A 21,798-nucleotide genomic window follows, 5' to 3' on the forward strand; every position below is an offset into this window, starting at 1 on the left:
CGAGGACGCCACACAGAAAAGAAAATACTGGACTAGAAGCGCAGGTGGAGAAGCAGGGCCAACCAGAGCCTTACTAACAGGTGCTCAGACAGGCCAGCCCCACGTGCGGTTTCCATGGACACGCCCCGCGGCTCTGGGGGTGGAACCTGAAGCCCCGCCCCCTTCACCTCTGCGAGCCAATGACGAGCCAGGAGAGGCGAGGCGGGGCCCTAGGGCAGGCCTAGCCACTGGGGGTGTGGGCGGAGCTCGGGCGTGCGTCAGCGTCCCGCCCCCCGCGCACGCGTCCTCCCAGCATGCCCTACGCGCGGCGGGCAGCGCGCTCCTCAGTCTAGCGACAGCGGCCGCGACGGAGCACCCTGACGTGGTTCGGGCGGCGACTGGCAGCCGGGCAAGGACGAGGTGGAGCGAGGGAGCGTCTGGGATAGACCCGCCCGCCATGAAGCCCCCCGCAGGTACCGGCCTGCCGTCGGCGGGCGCGACGCCCGCGCTCCGTCCCTGGGTGCCCCATGCACCCTCGGGCCTCGCGGAGTCTCCCACTCGGCCTCAGACCGGAGCACAGCGACCCCCGAGTGACCCCGGGCACGGGCGGGCGAGAGGCCGGGCCCCCGCGCTCTGTCGTCGGCCGAATGAATGAGCCGGCTTTCCCAGTAGTTCATGCATTTCGCAGACAGACTGCCCCGGGAGGGCCTGGGGTGGACTCCGCGGTCGTAGGCGGACGGACGGACGGCCAACAGGTTGCTGAGCGGGCGGGGGTCCCGGTCACATGGGGAGCGAAGACTCACCCGTCTCGTCGACCCCATGGAGGCTGGCTTCGCGGAGGAGACAGCCTCGGAGCGGGGATGAGGCGCTGCCCTGCCCGTGGGGGAGGGGGAAGGGGCCGAGGCCGAGGCCCGGTGGCGGGAACCAGAGTGACCGGTCTGGAGGATGACCAGCCAGTTTGGCTGGAATTGGCAGGCCACCTCCGGATTACAAACACCTCCACCTCGCCGCACAGGGTTCTGGCAAGTTCATGGCCCATGCATGGGAAAGTTCAAATGTTTGTCTTCGTCACACAGACGCCTGTAACCCAGGGGCTGCCTGCTAGTAAGCTGGCAAGCAGAGCCTTTTATTTTAAGGTACCGGTGTGGAGGCGCTGTTTGTGTGGGGGGGGGTTTCTTTTCGGGCAGTGCCCTTGACCTGATTTGTGTTGGGAAAATCCCCCAGAGAGGCCGCTCTCCTGGCCTCTCTTTGGAGGCACCTCTGGGTCTGTTGGAACCACCAGTATTTCAAGTGGTAGTTGAACATTTAACTTCACCCTTCTTAACTGTTGTGAAGTGGTCATCATACTACTTAGTCATGTGCCACCCCACCCACACACACACACACCTTTCTCCTACAGGTTGATGTTGATGGAGGTAATTAGAACTTTTCAGGAAGGCAGGAATGTTGTCCACCGTGTTTGCTGCTGAATCTTCCACCCAGAGCCCTGTCATAGATAAATACAAGTCCATGGATATTTACTGAGGGAATGCCTGTGCTCAGCCTCCTCTTTCCCATCTCCTCTCTTTTCTGGAACCTTAAAGCTGTTCTTACTTGTTAGGGGCTGACTCATAGTGACCCCATTTACAACTGAATGAAACATTGCTAGGTCCTGTGTTATCCTCCCAGTTGTTATGTTTGAGCCCATTGTTTCCACTACTGTGCCAATCCATCTTGCAGAGGGCATTCTTCTTTGTTTGCTGCCCCTCCACTTCATCAAGCATGATGTCCTTCTCCAGGGACTGGTCTCTCCTGACAACATGTCCAAAGTACTTGAGATGAAGTCTTGCCATCCTTGCCTCTAAGGAGCAGTCTGGATGTTCTTCACAGACAGATTTGTTTGTTCTTTTAGCAGTCCATAGTACTATCAGTATTCTTCAGCACCGTGATCCTAATACTGATTCTTCTCTGGTCTTTTTTATTCAGTGTCCAACTTTCACATGCCAGTATTAGGCTTGGAAAATACCATGACTTGGGTCAGGGGGTGCCTTAGTCCTCAAGGTAACATCCTTGCTTTGCAGCACGTTAAAAAAGTCTTCTGGAGCAGATTTACTACTGTAATGTGTCCTTAAAGAACATGCCATTAAAGAAGTGGTTTTGGTGAGCCCCCAACAGTAAAATAATGTTCATTGCTACTTCATAACTAATTTTGCTACTGTTACGCATCAGACGACCCTGTGAAAGGGTCGTTCAACCCCCAAAGGGGTCACCACCCACAAGTTGAGAACCACTGCAATAAAGGCTGAGGCCTGCTTAGCCAGGTGGTGGGGTGGTTATGCCCTGGGCTGTAACAAAGTCTGCAGTTTGAAACCACAGCTGCCGCTCCTCAGGAGAAGATGAGTTACTTTTTTTGTAAAGAGTTACAGTTTCAGAGGACTATTCTAGTTAAAGAGTTTCAGACTCCCCTCTGAAGTCTCCTTTGATCTCCCCACCCCTTCTCTAATGACTTGCTTTCTTCAAGAATAAAGTTCTTGATGGCATCCCACAGCTCTTCTGTCATTAGTGTTTCATGCATCAAGTCTGTCCCTGAGCTGTTCCCAGAATGCAGGTGGGATGGATTCAAGGTGGGACTTTGGCTCTTGTGTACTTGTTTTCATTTTCTTCTGCTTCAACCTGAACTTGTTGGTAAGTGCCAATGAGTTGGTTCAGACCCTTGGCAACCCTGTGCCATCCTCACAATTGTTCCTACGCTGGAGCTCACTGTTGCAGCCACTGTGTCAATCCTTCTGGTTGAAGGCCTTCCTCTTTCACTGCCCCTCCAGTAGACCAGACTTGATGTCCTCCTTCCAAGGACTGGTCTCTCCTGTCTGACAACATATCCAAAGATGTAAGGCAAAGTGTGGCCATTTTTGCCTCCAAGGGGCACTCTGGACACATTTCTTCCAAGACAGATTGGTTTGCCTTTTTTCAGCAGTCCATGGGACTTTCAATATTCTTCTCCAGCCCCACAGTTCAAATGCATCGATTCTTCTTTGGTCTTGAACAGTATGAACAATGGATGGTCTGTTCCATAGTCGGCCCCTGGCCTGGCGTTAGCTGCTGATGCTGAGTTCCTGCATCGTCTCCCCATAGATGTCGTCAGTTTGACTTCTGTGTATTCCATCTGCAGAAGTTCTTGTGCCTTTTGTGTTGTTGAAAAAATATATTTGCTATGAAGAAGTCGTTGGTCTTGCAAAATTCTGTCACGTGATCTCCAGTTTCATGTCTGTCACCAAGACCATATTTTACAACTATTCATTCCTCTTTTTTTTATTCCCCCTCTCGACCCCACCCTCCCTCTATTCATTCCTTTTTGTTTCCAACTTCTTGCGATCCATCATTGCCAATAATGATCAGTGCATCTTGATGGCATGTTTGATCAATTTCCAACTCTCTCCATTCCATTCCATTTCATTCTTTTACAATTTTCCTAGATTCGTACTTTGTACACTCCAGGTTCTGTGTATTAGTTGATGCCTGCAGCTGTTTCTTCTATTGAGTTGTGCTCTGTCAGCAAATGGAGGCTTTCTTCCATTCACGTCACGGTCCATTCAACTTCCTCCGTCACCCTGAGGGACTCCCCGTCTGGCACTCTCTCTGCCCATGTTTGGCTTCTGTTCGTTAGATTTTCAGTAATCGACAATGTTTCGATGCTATCCATAGGGTTTTCATTGGCTACTTCCTCTTAAGCAGACAGTTTATTCGTCCTTTATAGTCTGTTTTTAAGTCGGGAAGCTCAGCTGAGACCTGTTCACTCTGGGTGACCCTGCTGGTGTTTGAAATACGAATGACATCGCTTCCAGCCTCATGGAAACACACAAGCTGTGTGACAAACTGACAGATGAGTGGTTCTTATAACGACTTTTAATATAGCTCCACGACCCCTTAGCGCCAGTTGTCTGTTCCCTAGTGGCTTGTGTGTGAGCTGTATCGTAGATGCTCTGCTCCTCGTATTTCAGATGCCACCAGTATCAGTAATATCCCATGCAAGTAAAATTCTGCTGAAGATCACTCCAAACATCGGTAGCTGCAGTACATTGACAGGGTTGCCAGATTCAGAAGAGGACACGGAGAGAGGGACAGCATTGCCGATGTCAGAGCTTGGCTGAAAGCAGAGACTAGCAGAAAGATGTTCACTTGTTTTGCCTCTGCGCAGCTATTTGACTGTGTGGATCATAACAATGTATAGTTAGCATGGAGGGGAATGGGAATTTCAGAACACTTCATTGTACTGATGCGGAATCTGCATGCACGGAGAGCCAGTCTTTCTAACAGAATCAGGACCTACTGCATGGTTGAAAGCCAGGAAAGGCGTGCAACGGGGTTGCACCCTTGTTCATACTTAGTCTGTAGGCTGAACAAATAATCCAGGAAACTGAGCTACAGGAAGAAGGTGGCACCAGGATTGGCAGAAAGCTCATTAACAGGTGTGATATGCAGATGACCCCCCCCCATTGCTGAAAGGGAGGAGGACTTAAGGCAAGTGCTGATGAAGATCAAAGTCTAGCCTTCAGGGTGGACGTAAAGAAAACCCAGATCCTCACAACTAGACCGATATATGATAAACGGAGACAATGGAGAAAAGATAGAAATTGTCAAGGATTTCATCTTGCTTGGCTCTACAGTCAGTGATCGTGGAAGCAGTAGTCAAGGAATCAATGAATCTGCACAAAGACCTCATTCACATCAGGTGTATGGGCCTAGTCACCTTGACACATCTCAATGTACTCAATACAAATTACAGAAACCTTTATGTTTACCTTCTACCATGTATGCTGACTTTTATCCATTTAGTGAGACAAACTTATAGATATGTAGCCAAAGTAACTTTCCTGTAAGCCTACTGATCTCAAAATTCTCTCAGACTTATCGCTGTGGATGATACATGTTAATTTGATGCAAACGTAAATTGAGTATTGATCTCAGTAAATAGATTTCATTCACGAAAGCATTATTTTGGTAATAATTATGTGTGCTTTTTTGTTTGTTTGTTTTTTTGGCAATAAATATAAACAGCCCAAAAGTTAATAGAAAATAGAGATCAAATGTAAAGACAAACAGTGCGTCAGAGGTGGTCATACTGGCCAATCCAAGCAACCCTTAAGGTACATCGAACCCAATATCTCAAAAATTATAAATGTTATGTAAATACATAGTATCTCATAGTTTCATATCTGTTAATAGTGTATGATTATGTTGCTTTGAATATTTCAGTAGCTTTTTTAAAGGAACACGTGTGGTGTTTCTCATATCAGTTGGACACAGGTCTGTAGAGATGGGCATATAAGGAATGTCTGTAAACGTAGTATTAAGTGTTGAAGGGTAAGGGTGTCACTTGACCACGGTGTGTCTGACCCACGTCACGGTAGTTTCAGTCCCCTCATGTACATGTGAAACACTGGACAATGAATAAGGAGCGGTTGCTGGATTTGATGTTTTGAATTATAGCGTTGGCAAAGAATACCCAGCGTACCATGGCCTGCCAGAACAAACAAACCTGTTTTGGGAGGCGTACAATGAGAATATGCCTTAGAGCAGCGGTTCTCAACCTGTGGGTTGCGACCCCTTTGGGGGGGGCGGTTGAACGACCCTTTCACGGGTCACCTGCTTCATAACAGTAGCAAACTTACAGTTATGAAGCAGCAACGAAAATAAATTTATAGTTAGGAGTTACCACCACATGGGGAACTGTATTAAAGGGCCGTGGCTTTAAGGAGGTTGAGAACCACTGCCTTAGAGGCAAGGATGGCAAGACTTCACAGACTTTGGACATACTGTCAGGAGAAAGCAGTCCCGGAAGAAGGAGACATCATTCCTGGTAGAGTTGAGGGGCAGTGAAAAGACCCTCAACAAGATGGCTCAACACCCCAGTGGCTACAGCAGCGGGCGCGAGCACAGGAACAGTTGTGCGGCTGGTGCAGAAGCAATACAGAGAGCTGCCCTCCAAACTAAGAGCTGTCCTTGCTGCTGGGTGGCCATCCACACTAGCTCAGCTAGCAGGTCGGCCTCCATGGCCCCTCTTGGGGGCTTGTTTGTTACTGTTTCGGTGGCGCTCTGCTGTGGAGGGACTTAGCGCTGGTCTGGACAGCTTGACGGAAAGAGATGGCCATGCCTTTCTCCCGTGGGGCAGCTGCTGGGTTCAAACTGCCCACCCTTTGGTGAGCGTGACCATGCACTTTACTCACTGCCTGTGAAAGCCCCTCCAGGACTTGGTCCCACTCAGACACGCTGGGCGGGGAGTAAACCGTGTGCCCCCCTGATTCTGGGTGGCATGCGTCTACCAGGATCTGTCTCCCCCACCCCCTACCCGCCAGCTATTGCCACTCTGACATGTTCTCACAAGGCCTGCTTCTCGGCCTTCCCACCGGTGGTTCCTATACCCTGACCTTGCCCAGCCCTTTTTTCCTGTAGGCCCAGGGAGGAGACAAAGTCCCAACTCCATGCCAACCACACGTACGTCCTGACTAACCACCCCATCCTGAATGACTTGTGAGATGCTTGTCCGCTGGGTGTGGGGCAGCAAGCGAGCCTGGAGAAACGGTTTCCCCGGCCACGCCCATGTCGCCCCCTCTGCCCTTGCTTTCTGGCGCCCTTGTTGTGTGACCCTGGGGCTGTATGGGTGCTGCTCCCTGTAGCGAGTGCTCAGAACTGGTCCCTTCTCTGGGCGGGAGTCTCCTGCATCCCTGGCCCGCACTTACTTGATGCCATTAATATTCCCTAAATTGTGACACCGAGATGTTCCCAGACATCGCTCAGTGTCCCCGGAGGCAGTCACCCTAGGGAGACGCCAGCACAACTGCCCATGTGCCCCACACAAAGCCTGTGATGATCTGGGTGGGTGGGGACTGATAACCCTCTGTGAGAGTGGACAGGCATGTCACGGGACTTCTCTCTGTCCCCCATCCAGACTGTGCTGGTGACGTCTCTGACGTGGCGTCCCCGTGCTCCATGGAAAACCACCTGCGCTGGGACCTGAGTGCTGAGCAGATCCAGAAGCTGACCCGAGAGCTCATGGAGAAGACCAAGCAGGTATACGACAAGGTGGGCGCCCAGGACTTCCAAGACGTCTCTTACGAGAACACACTCAAGGCCCTGGCCGACGTGGAGGTGACCTACACGGGTAAGCCCGCCTGGGAGCGAGTGAGCGAGGGCCTCAGCTCCTGAGGTCTGTGCTGGTTCAGACTCCACTTCTCACTGCTGTCGAGTCTCCTTGACTCACGGTGATGTGCACCCCTCCCTCCGCCCAGGCTGCTGCCACCCCCATGCCTGGCTGTGAGCCAGAGGGTTGCCAAGTCTGAGTATGTGTATTTGGCTTTGGGGAACTGATTGGAGGGGAGGAGAGGGCCGGTTTCCTCGCATGTGGTGTGGGGTGTGATGAGCCAGCCCATGGCCCAGGTACAGCCACCGCTGGTGCTGCTCAGTGACACCTGAGAGCGTGAACAAGAGACAGTCCACAGAGACAGCTGCCTGGAGGCGGCTCCAGTGACGCAGTGACCTGGGGGATTTGTTTTCACTCCAGACTACCAAGCTGGCAGCTGCCTGCTCTCTGTCTCCCCACCCTGCATTGTACTTACCTGCTGCCATCAGGTGACCTGTCACTACCTGTCTGGCTGCCCTGGGGCTTCAGAGCCACAAAGCAGAGGCTTCAAACCCCAGGAGCCAGCTTGCCCCCTCCTTGGGCCCCTGGAGCCCCATCAGGGGGAAGGGAGTGGCTGTTCTGCCACTGGAGGCTCCAGGTGGGCTTTGCCCCCACCTCCCCAAGCGCTGCTGCGCTCTCCCACCCTCTGCCTCTCCCTTCATGTGGCATCTGCCCTCTGTCTTGGTGCCCCAGTTTCCCTCAGCTCCCATGTGATCTCACCGTCACTCAGACCTCTGCAGAAACCTGTGTCCCAACAGGGTCCTGCCCCGGGTTCAGGGCGTCCTGCCAGCTGGGTTCTTTCCTCTGGGCGAGATCCACAATATATGGTAGCCTGTGGTGCCCTGGGTTCAGCGCTGGGCTGCTCCCCCCACAGTTGGCAGTTTAAAGCCACCACCCGCTGCTTGGGAGAAAGATGTGGCCGTCTGCCCTCTGGGATCGCTGTGAGTCAGAATCGACTGGCCTGAACGAAGCCACTGAGAAGCAGGGGGCAGTCACAGACTGGAAACCAAACAGGTGGGGCTGTTCAAGAGCTTAGTCAACAGGGAAACAGGCGAAGCAGAGAGTGTGGAATTCAGCGGATGCTCCAGTGGTGCTTTGAGTTAGGTGCCTAGGATACCAACTGCAAGGTCAGCCGAGAGGAAAATGAGGCTGTTGCTCCCATAAAGACGGATGGTCTTGGGGGCCTTACGGAGGAGCATTGTCACCTCACATGCATGTGAAAGTTGATTGAAGAAGGACGGACAGAGGAAAATGGATACATTTGAATTGTGCTGGCGAAGAAGATTGAAAGCACTGTGGGCTGCTAAGAGGACAAACAAGCCCATCTTGGCAGAAGTACAGCCAGAGTGCAGCTAGAGGCAGAGATGGTGAGATGGCATTTTAAATGGTTGCACCAGTCCCTGGAGAAGGACATTATGCTTGGTAAATGGGGGTCAGTGAAAGAGAGGAAGGCCCTCACGGAGATGGACAGACACAAGGACTGCAGCAGTGGGTCAAACAAAGAATGATGGTGAGGGCGGGGCAGGATCTGGCAGCGTCCCCTTCTGTTGTGCGTGGGGTCCCAGTGAGTTGGAACCTACCCGACAGCCCCGCTCTACAACAAGGAGCAGTTCTGCCCAGTCCTGTAGGGTCCACACGCGTTGGATGGACTCGGCACGGCTTTCTCGCAGCGATGAGCTCCAGCAGGGCTGCGTCTCTGCCCGTTCCCAGCACCTCGACTGGCCCGCCGCTGTCGTCCTCTTTCCCGCAAGTGAAAAGCCTGCACGCTCCTTCGTGAGGGAGTCGAGCATCCATCCCGGAGCAGTGTGCTCAGCTGGAGGGCCCGGGGAGGTGATGCACGCGCTCCACACTCGAGTGTGTGGCTCCTCCCTCTGCCCGCCGTCGTAGGACAGGGTGGACCAGCCCCGGAGGGGTTCCCAGGCTGTCAGTCCTCACGGGAGCAGGCGGCCTCATCTCTCCCCCTCGGAGTGGTGGTGGCTTCGACAGGCTTTCCCTTTTCTTCAAGGCTGGGTGCTTTTGCCACTGCGCTACCAGGGCTCCCCCTCACTGGACAATCATGGCTTTCAAAGCATCGCCAGAGAATTGGGCAAACCCAGGAAGGACCGGTACAGAGCATGTCTTTAGTGGCGTGCAACGGAGCTTCAAAGCACTCAGGGACAAGCTCCCCTGTCCTCCCATCCCACTTTCCTCCAAGCGTGTGCAGCCCGCTGGTTTCCATGACCGCGGTCCTCCCTCCGTAACAGAAAGAGCTCCGGCAAGGCTGCTCTGGGGCCATCTCAGATCCTCGGCTTGGAGCCCAGGTGCCCTTGCGCGTCTCTGAGACGCCTCCTGACAGGTTGCCACCCTGGGCTGCATCGCCCAGACGTTGGTCGGAGACCCAAGTCATCCTGCTCTGCCTCCCCTGCACCCTGTTGCTCAGGTGGGCACTTAGCCCGGCCTGGGCTTGAATCCCACCCCCCCCCCTTCCCCACATGTCACACTGACACACAAGTTGGTGATGGGTTGGTGGCACTGGCCAGGCTCCCTGGCCCGTTCTCATGCTTGTCCCGTTGTCTGCCTGTTTCAGTTCAGAGGAATGTCCTTGATTTCCCCCAGCACGTCTCCCCGTCCAAGGACATCCGGGCCGCCAGCACCGAGGCCGACAAGAAGCTGTCGGAGTTTGACGTGGAGATGAGCATGCGGCAGGACGTGTACCAGAGGATTGTGTGGCTGCAGGTGGGCTTTCAAGGGAGCAGAGTGACCGAAGCTTGGTGGGGTGGGGGTTCGGGGGCAACAGACCCTAAGCCCCTTGGCAAAGCCTCTGGAGATTTGGACAGTCTGCCAGGCCACAGTGAGTTAGGAGAACAGGGGCATGGGGAACAGCCACTCCTTGGAAGCTTCGGAGAGGCAGCATTTGCCCACAGACAGAGTTGACAGGGTGCGGCGAGGGAAGAGGATGGGTGAAGTGGGAGAAAGTGGGCTACGTGACTGCCCTGGCGAGGGGACATAGAGTGATGGGAAGCGTGGGTGACCTGGCCCACACAAGAAAGCGAGGAACAAGCAGCAGCCACCAATGCTGGAGCCATAGCAGAAGGGGCCCCAGAGGCCACACAGGCGCCTGTCGCCCCCTGGGAAAACAGTTGCTTTGCTGTGGTACAGATGGGGAGGGGTGGCCCCCCGAGAACATAAGTAGAACTTTCCTTGCTTTTTCTTTCTCATTTGGGGGAAGGCTTACGATGCAAACTGATTTTCCACTCCTCGATTCCCATGCATATTGTTTGGTGACATGGCCTTCTGTGTCGCAGCCCTCTTCCCACTTTGCCCCTGGGTCTAAGGAGTGCGGGCTGCCCTCGTGGGGTGGTTCCTTGTGTGGGCCCCCCTGTGGCATGGCTGAAAGTGGAACCCCGGGGATGAGTTCAGCCCCAGGCCTGACGGTCATCATGTCACCCAGCCAGGAAGCCTGGTTGGTCTCTGGTGGTTTTGAGCTTTGCTCCGCTTGCTTCCCTTTCGGTGCTGTTGGTGCGGGTGGACGGGCACCATCTAGTTCTTGTGCTCCCTGGGACGTGGGGATTGCACTCCATTAGTTCTGTCTTTGCTTAGAAGGCCTCATTTAAACTTCAAGTGGTTGGGGCAGTTGTGAGTTGTAACCTGAGAGGTCCTGTTGGCACTGAGCCACTTCCGGGAGTGAGGGTGGGGTGGGTGAGGTGACGGTGGGTGACACTGACAATGCCCTGGATCAAGCAACCTGGGTTTCCGTGTGCAGCTTCTGAGTGAACACATGTCTCTGCAGCACTGATGTCCAGGAGGTGCATGCTTGGGGTTCTATTTTATGAGAGTCTGCCTGCCTGGCCCCTGTGGTGGCCACCCACCCAATTGTCCACTCTGGCCAGCTTCACTTGAGTGGCCCCGCCTGTGCGAGCGTCGTGTTGGTAGCACTTGGTGTGTGGAAGGCGGCAGCCCACAGCAGGAGCCCTCGCTTCATCTTGAGCCCCGACAGAAGTCGAGGTGCCCGTGGCTTTCTGCCCACCACATCTCCAAAGTGTGCTGACCGTCGGGCAGCACTGTGGCTCCTCCAGGATGAGGGAGAGAGCCCCAAGCCAGCGGGCATGCCCATGGCGGGCAGGCAGTTGACCAGCAAGGCAGAGATGGGCTGCTGAGGAACGGGCTGCAGTCGCCAGCCAGGCGCTTGTTGTGTGAAGCGCATCTGCGGTTGGGGTCATGTTCATGACGACTTGGGTGTGTGCTCGGGGTGACTGAGGCCTGAGAAGTCAGCATGTGGCCTTTCTTAGCCTGCAGTGATAGGCCAGGCCGGCCCTGCCAGTTTCCCACCTAGACAAGTCACTGCCCCCATTCTGCCCTGTGGTGAGGTCCTGTGTCCTCTGGCACCTGGGTCCACTGGGGCTGGTTGACTGCCCAGGTGACTGAACACTGACATCCCTGTGAGGTCCAGCCCATATCCTGATGAGTCCCAAGGGATGGTTGTGTAATTGAAGGGAAGCAATTACTTGGCTGACAAAGTTCTGGGGGTGCGAGAGAGAGAGAGAGAGAATGAATGCATTCTTCCATCAACTTTATATAGTCTCAGGGCATGCAAGCACCACCCCCATAATTACAGGTAACCGCATACGTAACAGAGTAGGCAGTTTCTTAACCCCGGAGGCCTCTGAGTTTATTGGAGGAGTGACCGCACATCAGTTCTGGGGGCAGGTAGAGGAGAGTGTCCACTGAGCAGGAAGAGCAATTGCAACCTGTCTGCTCCTATAGATAAAGCTGCCAACCAGGTAGCCATCAGCCCTGCGCTTGTGAGAGGTAATGCTAAGGCAGCACTATTCTGGGAGGATACCGTGGGGATTCGTCTTAACTATGAGACTGTGATTGAGACAGATCTCTAACTCACAAGTGTGAAGGCCTCCCTCCACCCAAAACCCTGGCCTCCCAGGCTCCATCAAATATGAGAATAAAGAATTTGCCCACATATACTCTCTTCCCGGTTCTCAGTTTCCCACATGTCCCTCATCGGAGGACGGTCTCTGGTTCGGTCCAGGTTTCCTGGGAGGGTCTCTGGCGTGCACACAGACACACGGGGCTCTGGTTTCTGGTTCTAGGAGAAGGTGGAGAAGGACAGGCTGCGGCCTGAGGCCATGCGTTATCTGGAGCGGCTGATCAAGTTGGGCCGGAGGAACGGGCTGCACCTCCCTGAGGAGACCCAAGAAGTGAGTCCTGGGGTGTGGGAGTGGAGGTTCCTCGTGCCCTGCAAGGGAAGGCCCAGCCCTGATGGGGAGGTCTTCCAAACCACCCTTTTCTGCCTCCTGGCATAAGTATGCTGCACGTCTGTCCGACCTCACGGGGACCTGTGTCCAGTGGCACCTCCCACTCTCTGGCTGGGGAGGGTGGTGCAGGCCCAGAGCAGTGGGCAGGAAGGTGACAGGGTCTGTGCAGACCTCAGCCCCTCTCCCTCCCCAAGCCGGGAGCTTCAGGGATTCTGGAAGGCCGCCCTTAGCAGACCGTTTTACTCCGTGGTTTCTGCCTTGCTGAGGCAAAGCGATGCCCTGTGACCACCACCCAACCCCCGTTTGGCACTTATCCCTTTCCTGAAGGGCTACAGGCCGTGGCCCCTGGAGGCTGGTGTCCACACAATCTTTGAAAAGTCCCCAGCGAGGCCTTCAGACTGCCCTGAGCCCTGGCCGTGCAGCAGTTGTCCTTGTGCCCAGACGCACCAGCTCTCCCGGAGGCCCCTACTCCTCCAGCCTTTGGCCGGAAGCGTCTGCCTCTCTGTCCCCTGCTGGTGCTGCTGCGGCTGCCTCCCCACCCCCCGCTTCTGAAGTCATAGCTCTCTACTTCAGAGTTTCAGAGTCTCGGGGTCCAGAGCACACACTCTGCTATTTTCTCCCTCCCCCTCCAGGTTTTGGTGTGCTCTGTTTTGTTTCTCCTCTGGTCAAGGACCTTTTATGTTTTCATTGTTTGTTTTTAAAAGGAAGATGTGTCACTATTCATATATATGTATTTGTTACCTTGATCTTCCGAAGGTCGGTTACTGATCTTAAGGTGAAGTTTGGTCTGAGACGATCCTGTGAAGCCTTTGTGTTTCGGACTAATGTGTGGTCTGTTGGGGAGAGTGCATGCCGGCTGTTGTCGGCAGGGTGCTGTGTGGGTGTCTGCACCGTCAAGTGGGCTGAGAGTGTTGCTTAGCTACGGCTCGTCGCTGCAGCAGTGGCGAGGTCCCTATTCCTGCCTCTGCACTGGCTCGCAGAAATCCAGCGGGACGGCAAAACCGACCAGTGCCCACCCCCACATGGGGTGTGTATGTACCTTGTTTACGTTACCAGTAAGCTACCCAGCCCCCAGGGTGGGCCACAGACAGACACCTCACATTCATACAGTCCTTCCTACGCAGTCCCAACCCCAAGTTTCCCTGTAGGACAGGGTTGAACTGCCCCTGTGCGTTCCTGAGACTAGCTATTTACGGGAGTTAAAAAGTTCTGTCTGTCTCCTCAGGAGTGGCTGGTGGTTTTGAACTGCTGACCTTCCAGATGGAAGCCTCCAGGCCTTCTCCCTCCCTAGTCTCTGCGGGGGGTGGGGGTGGTCACAGCCTGTGCCTAGAAAGAAGCCCTGGGGGCGCGGTTGGTTAAGCTTTGGGGTGCTAACCCAAGATTGGTGGTTTGAGCCCACCAGCTGCTCCCCAGGAGAGAGGTGAGGCCTCCTTGAGAAAGGAGCCCCCAGGAGTAGTCTGTCCTGTCCTGCAGGGTCCACAGGAGCAGGAATGGTCGAGGGCTTGGTTTCGTTGTGCCAATGTGGAGGCTGGGTGTACGTCACACCGGCATCCAGAGTTTCCTCGCTTCCTTTCTGGCTTGATGTGGGTCCTCTCCTCCCAGTCCTTACCCTGTCTCCCTGCTCCCAGGAGGGGGGACCCTGAGCCTTGGGGAGCCTCTGCTGGAAGTGCCCCATCCCCCATCGTGACGCCCTTCCCTCCAGGAAATCAAGGGCATCAAGAAGAAGCTCAGCCTGCTGTGCATCGACTTCAACCAGAACCTCAACGAGGACGCCACGTTCCTGCCCTTCACGCGGGAGGAGCTCGGTGAGGGGCCTGGGCTGCACTGCCTGCACTGCCTCACGGAAGTTCTAGAGCCTTCCTGGGATTCAGTCCCCACCAGAGGCCAGCCCAGCGCATGATGATGGTGGAGGGGCTGGGGCTGGGGGCCGAGTCACCACAGACTAGCCAGAATTGTCCCCAGACAGAGGACCAGCCCCTCCACCTGGCCTTCTTAAACATACAAATGTCACAAACCAGGCACAGGCAGGGCCTCTGGTCCTGGGTCTGCACAGTGGGGACTCACAGGGGTGCCCGGTGGAGCAGAGCAGGTGATCTTGAAACCTGGTGTTTGACAGGATTCCTCAGGAGGAGGTCTGGGCACACAGGGCCGGTCATCCCAGCCTCGCTCATTCCGTTTGTGTGTCTGCACGGGCTTTTGTCCGGAACCTTCCAGCTGTGGGGAAAGACACTGGGACCTTCTCAAGTCCCTGTGGTTGTGTCTGCTGCAAGCTCGCAGCCGAGGGGGCCGGAGACCTGCCCCTCGGGGCCTGCACGGGACAGCTCATCAGGCCTTCTCCCACTGCGAGTGCGTGACGGATGCACCATTGGGACTCTCGCGTCACGTGTGCCTCTGTCCAGCTGTCTGTCTGCCTACACATCCTTGCGGGTAGTGCACCCCCTGTCGCCTGTGCACCCCCTGTCACGTGTGCACCCCCCTGTCGCCTGTGCACCCTCTATTGCCAGAGTCCTGGTTGCGCACATTTAAACGCTCAGCTGCAAACTCCGACGTGGGTGGCTTGACCCCTCCAAGAGGTGCCTCAGACGATCAGCCTGGTGACCAGGCCCCACCTTTAGAACTCCTCTGACCTCTGGGGCGCCTCCCCTGAGTGGGTCCTGGCTCTGTCCCCCTAGGCGGCCTCCCGGACGACTTCCTGAACTCCCTGGAGAAGACCGCCGACAACAAACTGAAAGTCACCCTCAAGTACCCACACTACTTCCCGCTGCTGAAGAAATGCCACGTGCCTGAGACTAGGAGGAAAGTGGAGGCCGCCTTCAACTGCCGCTGCAAGGAGGTGAGCCCTCCCCGCCGGCCTGGCCATCCCCACTCAGTGCCCCGAAGGACAACAGAAGTGCCCGCTGGGTGGACTCTACATGGGTGTGGGTTACCAAGGCTTTCTTCCTCAGCCCTGGCAGGTGGCAGCCACCAGCCTTCAGTGAGCAGCTGAGCACTCACTGTTCACATGGGGGGCAGTCAGAGCGCCCTCCCCTGGAAGATAAGTCAGCCCTGTACCCCATCAGGGAGCCCCGCTCTGGGCTGGGAAATTCGCATTTTCTTTTCAAAACACACCTTTCTCTGCGGCACTTCTTATGAGCTCGTCGTCAGAGTAGCTGTGCCATCGAGGCCACAGAAAAGAGCTGCCCGTAGGATTTCCAGGCTCGCATCTTCACGGAAGCAGACTGCCCGTCTGTCTTTCCCCCCGGAGAACATGGGCACGGTTTGAACTGCCCACCTTGGGGTTAGTGGCCCATTGCTTAGCCGCTAGTGTGCCACCTCTGCTGCTTCAGCAGCAGTGCCCGGAGCCTGCTGTGGGGAGGGGGCCCTTTGCCCACGGGTTGGCTCTGTGTGGTCCAGGAGAACTGCGCCATCCTCAAGGAGTTGGTGGGCCTGCGGGCGCAGAAATCCAGCCTGCTGGGGTTCAGCACACACGCCGACTACGTCCTGGAGATGAACATGGCTGAGACCAGCCAGGTGGTGGCCACCTTCCTAGGTAACTGCCCCTTCTGCTGTGGCTGCTACGCGGGCTTGCCACCAGCCACCACCATCTGTCTGCATGCGTGCGTCATGTCATGCACATATCCAGCCTGGCTGCGCGCCCTTTTCATCCCCCGACACACGGATGCTACTACCCCCTCCCCGACACACACCAATGGACCGATGGTACTAACTAGACCCGCCCTGCACTCCACCCCCCCACACGCACACATGCTACTGTTTGCCTCACCCCCCTCTCACTCGCTCACACTGGGCTGCGGCATCCAGCCTGGATCCAGGGCCCAAGGCCTTGCAGCCTCGCTGCAGGGAGAAGGGCAGCTCTGTGCCAGTACTCTGGTCATCACACACACTCGCTGGTGGGGCAGCTTTCTGGGCAGATCCTCATCCCTTCAGTGAACCAGCCCCTGGTCCCCGCAGAGCCCCCCAAACCCTCAGTCTGCAGGCCTCTGGCCTGAGTGGGTTCAGGCCTCTATAGTGAGCCCCAACCAGTGAATCCCTGCCCCACCCCCACTGCTCAGTGAGCTCCCAGCCCCTCTTGAGCCCCCTGGCCCCTGTTACCCTGATCCCCACCCTCAGCAAGCCCATGCTGGGGTGGTGCACCCAGAGTTTGCCTGTGGGAGGAGTGGGAGGTAGCCTCTGGTCTCTGCCCGCCCCCTGCAGACGAGCTGGCCCAGAAGCTGAAGCCCCTGGGGGAGCAGGAGCGCTCGGTGATCCTGGAGTTGAAGAAGGCTGAGTGCGAGCGGCGCGGGCTGCCGTTCGACGGGCGCATCAACGCCTGGGACATGCGCTACTACATGAACCAGGTGGAGGAGACACGCTACAGCGTGGACCAAAACCTGCTGAAGGAGTACTTCCCCATGCAGGTGGTCACCCAGGGGCTGCTGGGCATCTACCAGGAGCTGCTGGGCCTCGCCTTCCAGCGCGAGGAGAGCGCTGCCGCCTGGCACGAGGATGTGGAGCTCTACACCGTGAGCGATGCCGCCTCAGGCCAGGTTGTCGGCAAGTTCTACCTGGACCTCTACCCTCGGTGCGTGCGTGCTTTGCGGCAGCTGGGCGTGGCCTGGTGGGGCGGGTGAGAGTGGCCGTGGCCCTGGAGAACCCCTGACCCAGGCTCCCTGCTGCAGGGAAGGGAAATATGGGCACGCGGCCTGCTTCGGCCTGCAGCCGGGCTGCCTGCGACCGGACGGGAGCCGACAGATCGCCATCGCCGCCATGGTGGCCAACTTTACCAAGCCCACGCCCGATGCCCCTTCGCTGCTGCAGCACGATGAGGTGGAGACCTACTTCCACGAGTTCGGGCACGTGATGCACCAGCTCTGCTCCCAGGTGCGTGGGGCGGGGCGAGAGGGCGGGGCGGGCAGCCTGGTCAGCGTGAGTGGCTTTCAGGACCGTGCTGCGGGACCCTTGTGTGTGTCCTCTATCATACATAGTCACAAGGAGACTCCGGGTGTGCCCTGCGGGCGTATGTGCAGCAACCGGGAGTGCGCACTTCCCTCCCCCCACCGCCACACTGGTCTGTCTGCTCCGTGGGGTCAGGAGCCGGGTCAGGAGCGTGTCCGAGGCCTTTAGGAGAGAGGTTTGGGGCTGCCAGTGACCTGCTGGCAGCGGAGTTCGGTAGACCGGCAGGTGCCCCACAGGCGGAGTTCGCCATGTTCAGCGGCACACACGTGGAGCGGGACTTCGTGGAGGCGCCTTCGCAGATGCTGGAGAACTGGGTGTGGGAGCGCGAGCCTCTGCTGCGCATGTCCCAGCACTACCGCACCGGCGGCGCGCTGCCCCCCACACTGCTTGACCGCCTCATCGCCTCCCGCCAGGCCAACACAGGTGCGCCGGCGCGAGACTCGCTGTCAGCCCGGGGCTTGGGACACCAGGGTGGACGGTGCCATTCCTGCTGGGGCCTCTGAAGCAGGTGGCGGTGCCAGGCTCCCTGATGGGGATCCCCCTAGCACTGCCCTCTTCCCCCTCGAAGGTCTCTTCAACCTACGCCAGATCGTATTGGCCAAGGTGGACCAGGCACTGCACACACAACCGGGTGCCGACCCAGCTGAGGAATATGGACGGCTCTCCCAGGAGATCCTGGGGGTACCGGCCACACCAGGTAGCCCCTCGAGCCAGGTGGCCTGGGAACATGGCGCGGGAAGGACAGAGGGGCCCTGTGGGTAGAGAGGTTCAGGGCATCATTTAGTTATGCAGAACTAATCTGCAGCTGCCACTCTGCAGCCAACCAGGGCTGTGCCTGACCCTCGCCCCTAGCTGCCCCTCTGCTCAGGCTGCAGTGAGTTCCCGTGGTGGGCCCTCTCCCTGCCCCCCAAGGCTTGGCCCTGAGCTCCTGGTGGGGGCCAGGCAGCTCCACTATAAGTTGCCACCCTCCGGTCTGGTGGTGCTCAGGTCCCATGGGACTCTAGCGATGTTGAGAGACATTTGTGGCCGCCACATCTGGGAGGTAGAGTTGTGTAGAGGGGTGCAGTATGAAGCCACCACTGGCCCATGTGTCTGCCTTTGGGGCTAGGTAGTGATGCAGAGCCGGCAGGAGTGGGGCCCTCACCATGTACCACCCCCACTCAGGCACCAACATGCCAGCAACCTTTGGCCACCTGGCAGGGGGCTACGATGCCCAGTACTACGGCTACCTGTGGAGTGAGGTCTACTCCATGGACATGTTCCACACCCGCTTCAAGCAGGAGGGTGTCCTGAACAGCAAGGTGAGCCCTGTGTCCCCTCCCCCACTGCTGCAGGAGAGCATGCGGGGGTCCAGCGGGGCCCAGACTCCCAGCCCCTCACATGACCGGTGGGGCCCAGACTCCTAGCCCCTCACATGATGTGGTCCCTCAAGCAGGGAGGGGTCTCCACACCTCAGCAGTGGGCAGGCTCTAGGGTGTGGGGACCCCTTGGATTGTCCACCGACCACCCCCCCTTCCACAGGTGGGCAAGGACTACCGGAACTCCATCCTGAGACCTGGGGGCTCCCAGGATGCCAGCGCCATGCTGAAGCTCTTCCTGGGCCGAGACCCCAGGCAGGACGCCTTCCTTCTCAGCAAGGGGCTGCAGGTGGACGACCCCCCGCCAGTGGCCTGCTGACTGACTACTCCGAGCTGTATGGACAGCAGGCCCGAGCATCCCAGCACCTGCCCAGCCCTGCTCCGAGCTTCCTGAGCAGACGGCCCAGTGGGCACTGGGAGGGGCACATGCTTTACAGTGGCACTTCTGAGCTCCCAAACCCTCCTCCCGTGGCAACTAGGGTGAAGAGGAGTCGGCCCTGAGGACATCCATTGGGCTGTGGCCACCTCTCCCTCTGAGCCCTCCCCTCAGGACCCTCTTGTGAAGTAGGAGAAGAGACAGGACCCTGGTGACCCCAGCCCCACTTTTTCTATTGCTGACTGCCTCACCTCACCTGCTACGGAGGGAATCACGCTGGTGTTTCTATTAAACCGTTCATTTTGCTGGAGGTCATACCTGAGTTTCCACCTGCCACGGCCGCCAGGTACATGCCTCCTGCCACGTGGGTCCTGCCTTCTGGCCCAGCGACTTGCTTTCCTATGGGGGTGGCGGAGGGGGGAGTCCCAGAGTGTGTTTCCAGAAAAGCCTGCCTTGCTCAGCTCTGGCCAATGGGGACCAGGCTCAGCTTGGGCCCCTGAAAGTCTGAGGGAGCATGTACAGCCGTCCTGTCACCTGACTCTGCACGAGCATTCCCCAGGCACACACCTCCAGACTCCTGCTTGCTCTTGAGGGCGCTTGCATGCCTTTGTTGCAGTAGAAACCCTGGTTTTTAGGTGCCTCGAGTCTGTTCTGATTCATATTGAGAACAGCACAAAACAACGCCCAGCCCTGCGCCACCCTCACAGTGTGAGGTGTGGGCCCTTCACTGCAGCCACTGTGTCCGTGCATCTTGTCGAGGGCCTGCCTCTTGTTCGCTGCCCCTATTTTACCAAACACGATGGCCTTCTCCGGGGACAAGGATGTAAGATGAAGTCTCGCCATTGTTGCCCCTTCCGAGCACGCTGTACTTCTTCCGAGACAGATGGGCTTCTGCTTTTAGCAGTCTGTGTGAGGCCAGCTGTGTCAAAAGGAGCTCTATATTAAGAAGTCATTATCAGGAAAGCATCCCAGCCTGACTCAAGCTCATAGCCCAATACTCGTCCACATCCCCCTCAGACTCGCACAGTCACAAGCAGGCAGTCACGGCACAGGGCCAGCCAGCAGGACGGGGAAGGCAGAGAAGGGGAGGTTCCCAGGACCCTCCTGTTGAGAAGGCCCCGCCCACCAGGAGGCACCATCAGCCTGACACAGGTTGCATGCCACCCCTGTGCTTGTCTATAGATCTTCAGGTTGACATGAGGTTACCCAGCTGCCACACGGGCCAGAGGACTTTGCATACCCTCCAGCACCCCAATTCAAATACAGGGATTCTGTCCTCCTCACCCACAGTCCAGCCTTCACGGCCACAGGGGTCAGGCTCACCTCCATCCGCCAGGGGACATCTGGGCTCTGCGTTCCCCATGTTCTGCCCCACACCATCTTCTCCTGGGAGTGACCCTTGGGAACCCAGCCTCCTGCCCCAGGCCCTCCCTAGGGCCCGCAGAACCAGGGGCGGGCACAAGGCCATGTCCCTGTTAGGGATGGCTTTCTGGGTTGTGCTGCCTCCACCCAGCCGTGTGCAAGGAGTTTTCTTTGGACACCTGGGGACAAAGGGACCAGCACCATCCATGAGAAGGCAGAAGTGACATTGGATCCTGCCGAGGCAGCTGTGCTGATGTGGCCCCCAGGGCTAAGGGAGGACAGATGCAGCCAGACCTTGCTTCCACCACACAGGCTACTGCACCCCAAGGGATGGGCCTCAGAGCCCTCAAGCCAGGGATGCAGGCCCTTTGTCACACCCACACGTGGTTTCTCTCACCTGGGTCTGGAGTCCCCGCTGAATAATGCTCCCAAACAAGGCTCTCACATGACTAGTAGTTTGCCCCTCAGCCTCCTGGTGACCCGCCCCCACCTCTGCTTGCTGCTCTCCCACTTCAGTGGTGTCTCTGATGGGGTGTCTCTTCCCCAGCCTGGGTACATGGCCTGATGGGTTGGCACAGCAGGCCCAGGACTCGGCAGGATTGTGGAGGGAGAGCCTTCTCTCTCTGGATCTGAACCTGGGCCACAGCGAGCCTGCCCTTCCAAGGTTCATCACTCAGCCCTGTGAGGCACAGCCATGTGTCTCCAAATTGTGTCCTTGGGAATAGTGTCACCGAGGCACCCACGAGCCAGGCGCTGGGCTGGGCCTGCCCGACAGCCACCTTCCTAGAGGTGCCCGGGCCTGGGCATGGCTGTTCACAGAGGGCCTGTCTGTGGGCTGGGGGGCACTAGGCCACGACAAGAACATGCCAAGGACGGTGAGCCATGGGATGCACTCACAACCTGCAGGGCCTACCTGGGCGCATAGCCTCAGCTCAGCTCCTTAGCCACTACTTGGGGGTGGGGACCAAGGTAGGGAGTGAGTCTATTGGGCAACTCTGACAGTCTAGGCAGGCCTCTGAGACGCATGGGTTACCATGAGCCCCCCCCTCCCCCCGCATTTGACATTGAGCTATACCCATGTACAGCACACAGTGCAGTAAGTGGACGTTTGTTGTTGTAGGAGGCCATGATCAAGGTCAACAGCGCTGTGCTAGTGCTCGACTGCCCCAGGGCCTCCCTCCTGCAGCCAGCTCCGCCCTTTTGTGCACGACTGCTTTGCAGTGCCTACTGTCTGACAGCGTGCCCCCGGCCCCACGAGGCGACCACCACGTGTTGCCTTCCCCTCGGTTCCACCCCAAGCGTGCAGAGTAGGGTTTTGAGACTGACCTGGCAGAGGCCGACTGCCTGGTTTATCCCCAAGTCACTTCTCTCAAAATCTCAAGC

At 57.1% G+C, this 21,798-nt stretch overlaps 1 protein-coding gene across 1 annotated transcript; it reads left to right on the top strand.

The window, feature by feature from the left end:
• The first annotated feature begins 301 nt into the window (after nt 1-301).
• On the top strand, nt 302-19,368 carry THOP1 (thimet oligopeptidase 1). Its single transcript, XM_075544780.1, has 13 exons — nt 302-452; nt 6,905-7,117; nt 9,702-9,850; nt 12,220-12,327; nt 14,087-14,189; nt 15,057-15,217; nt 15,778-15,913; nt 16,579-16,945; nt 17,043-17,244; nt 17,556-17,742; nt 17,888-18,016; nt 18,484-18,620; nt 18,841-19,368. The coding sequence occupies exons 1-13, from the start codon at nt 437-439 to the stop codon at nt 18,994-18,996; spliced, it is 2,064 nt and encodes a 687-aa protein (XP_075400895.1). The 5' UTR covers nt 302-436; the 3' UTR covers nt 18,997-19,368.
• Nucleotides 19,369-21,798: the final 2,430 nt, after the last annotated feature.

Source organism: Tenrec ecaudatus, chromosome 1 (assembly GCF_050624435.1).
Source record: "Tenrec ecaudatus isolate mTenEca1 chromosome 1, mTenEca1.hap1, whole genome shotgun sequence".
Classification (NCBI taxonomy): domain Eukaryota; kingdom Metazoa; phylum Chordata; class Mammalia; order Afrosoricida; family Tenrecidae; genus Tenrec; species Tenrec ecaudatus.

Excerpts from the sequence above, each read along its gene's own strand:
- THOP1 (XM_075544780.1), top strand. Across the intron at positions 15,218-15,777 it reads TCAACTGCCGCTGCAAGGAG|GAGAACTGCGCCATCCTCAA; the intron begins GTGAGCCCTCCC and ends TGTGTGGTCCAG. Across the intron at positions 16,946-17,042 it reads TACCTGGACCTCTACCCTCG|GGAAGGGAAATATGGGCACG; the intron begins GTGCGTGCGTGC and ends TCCCTGCTGCAG.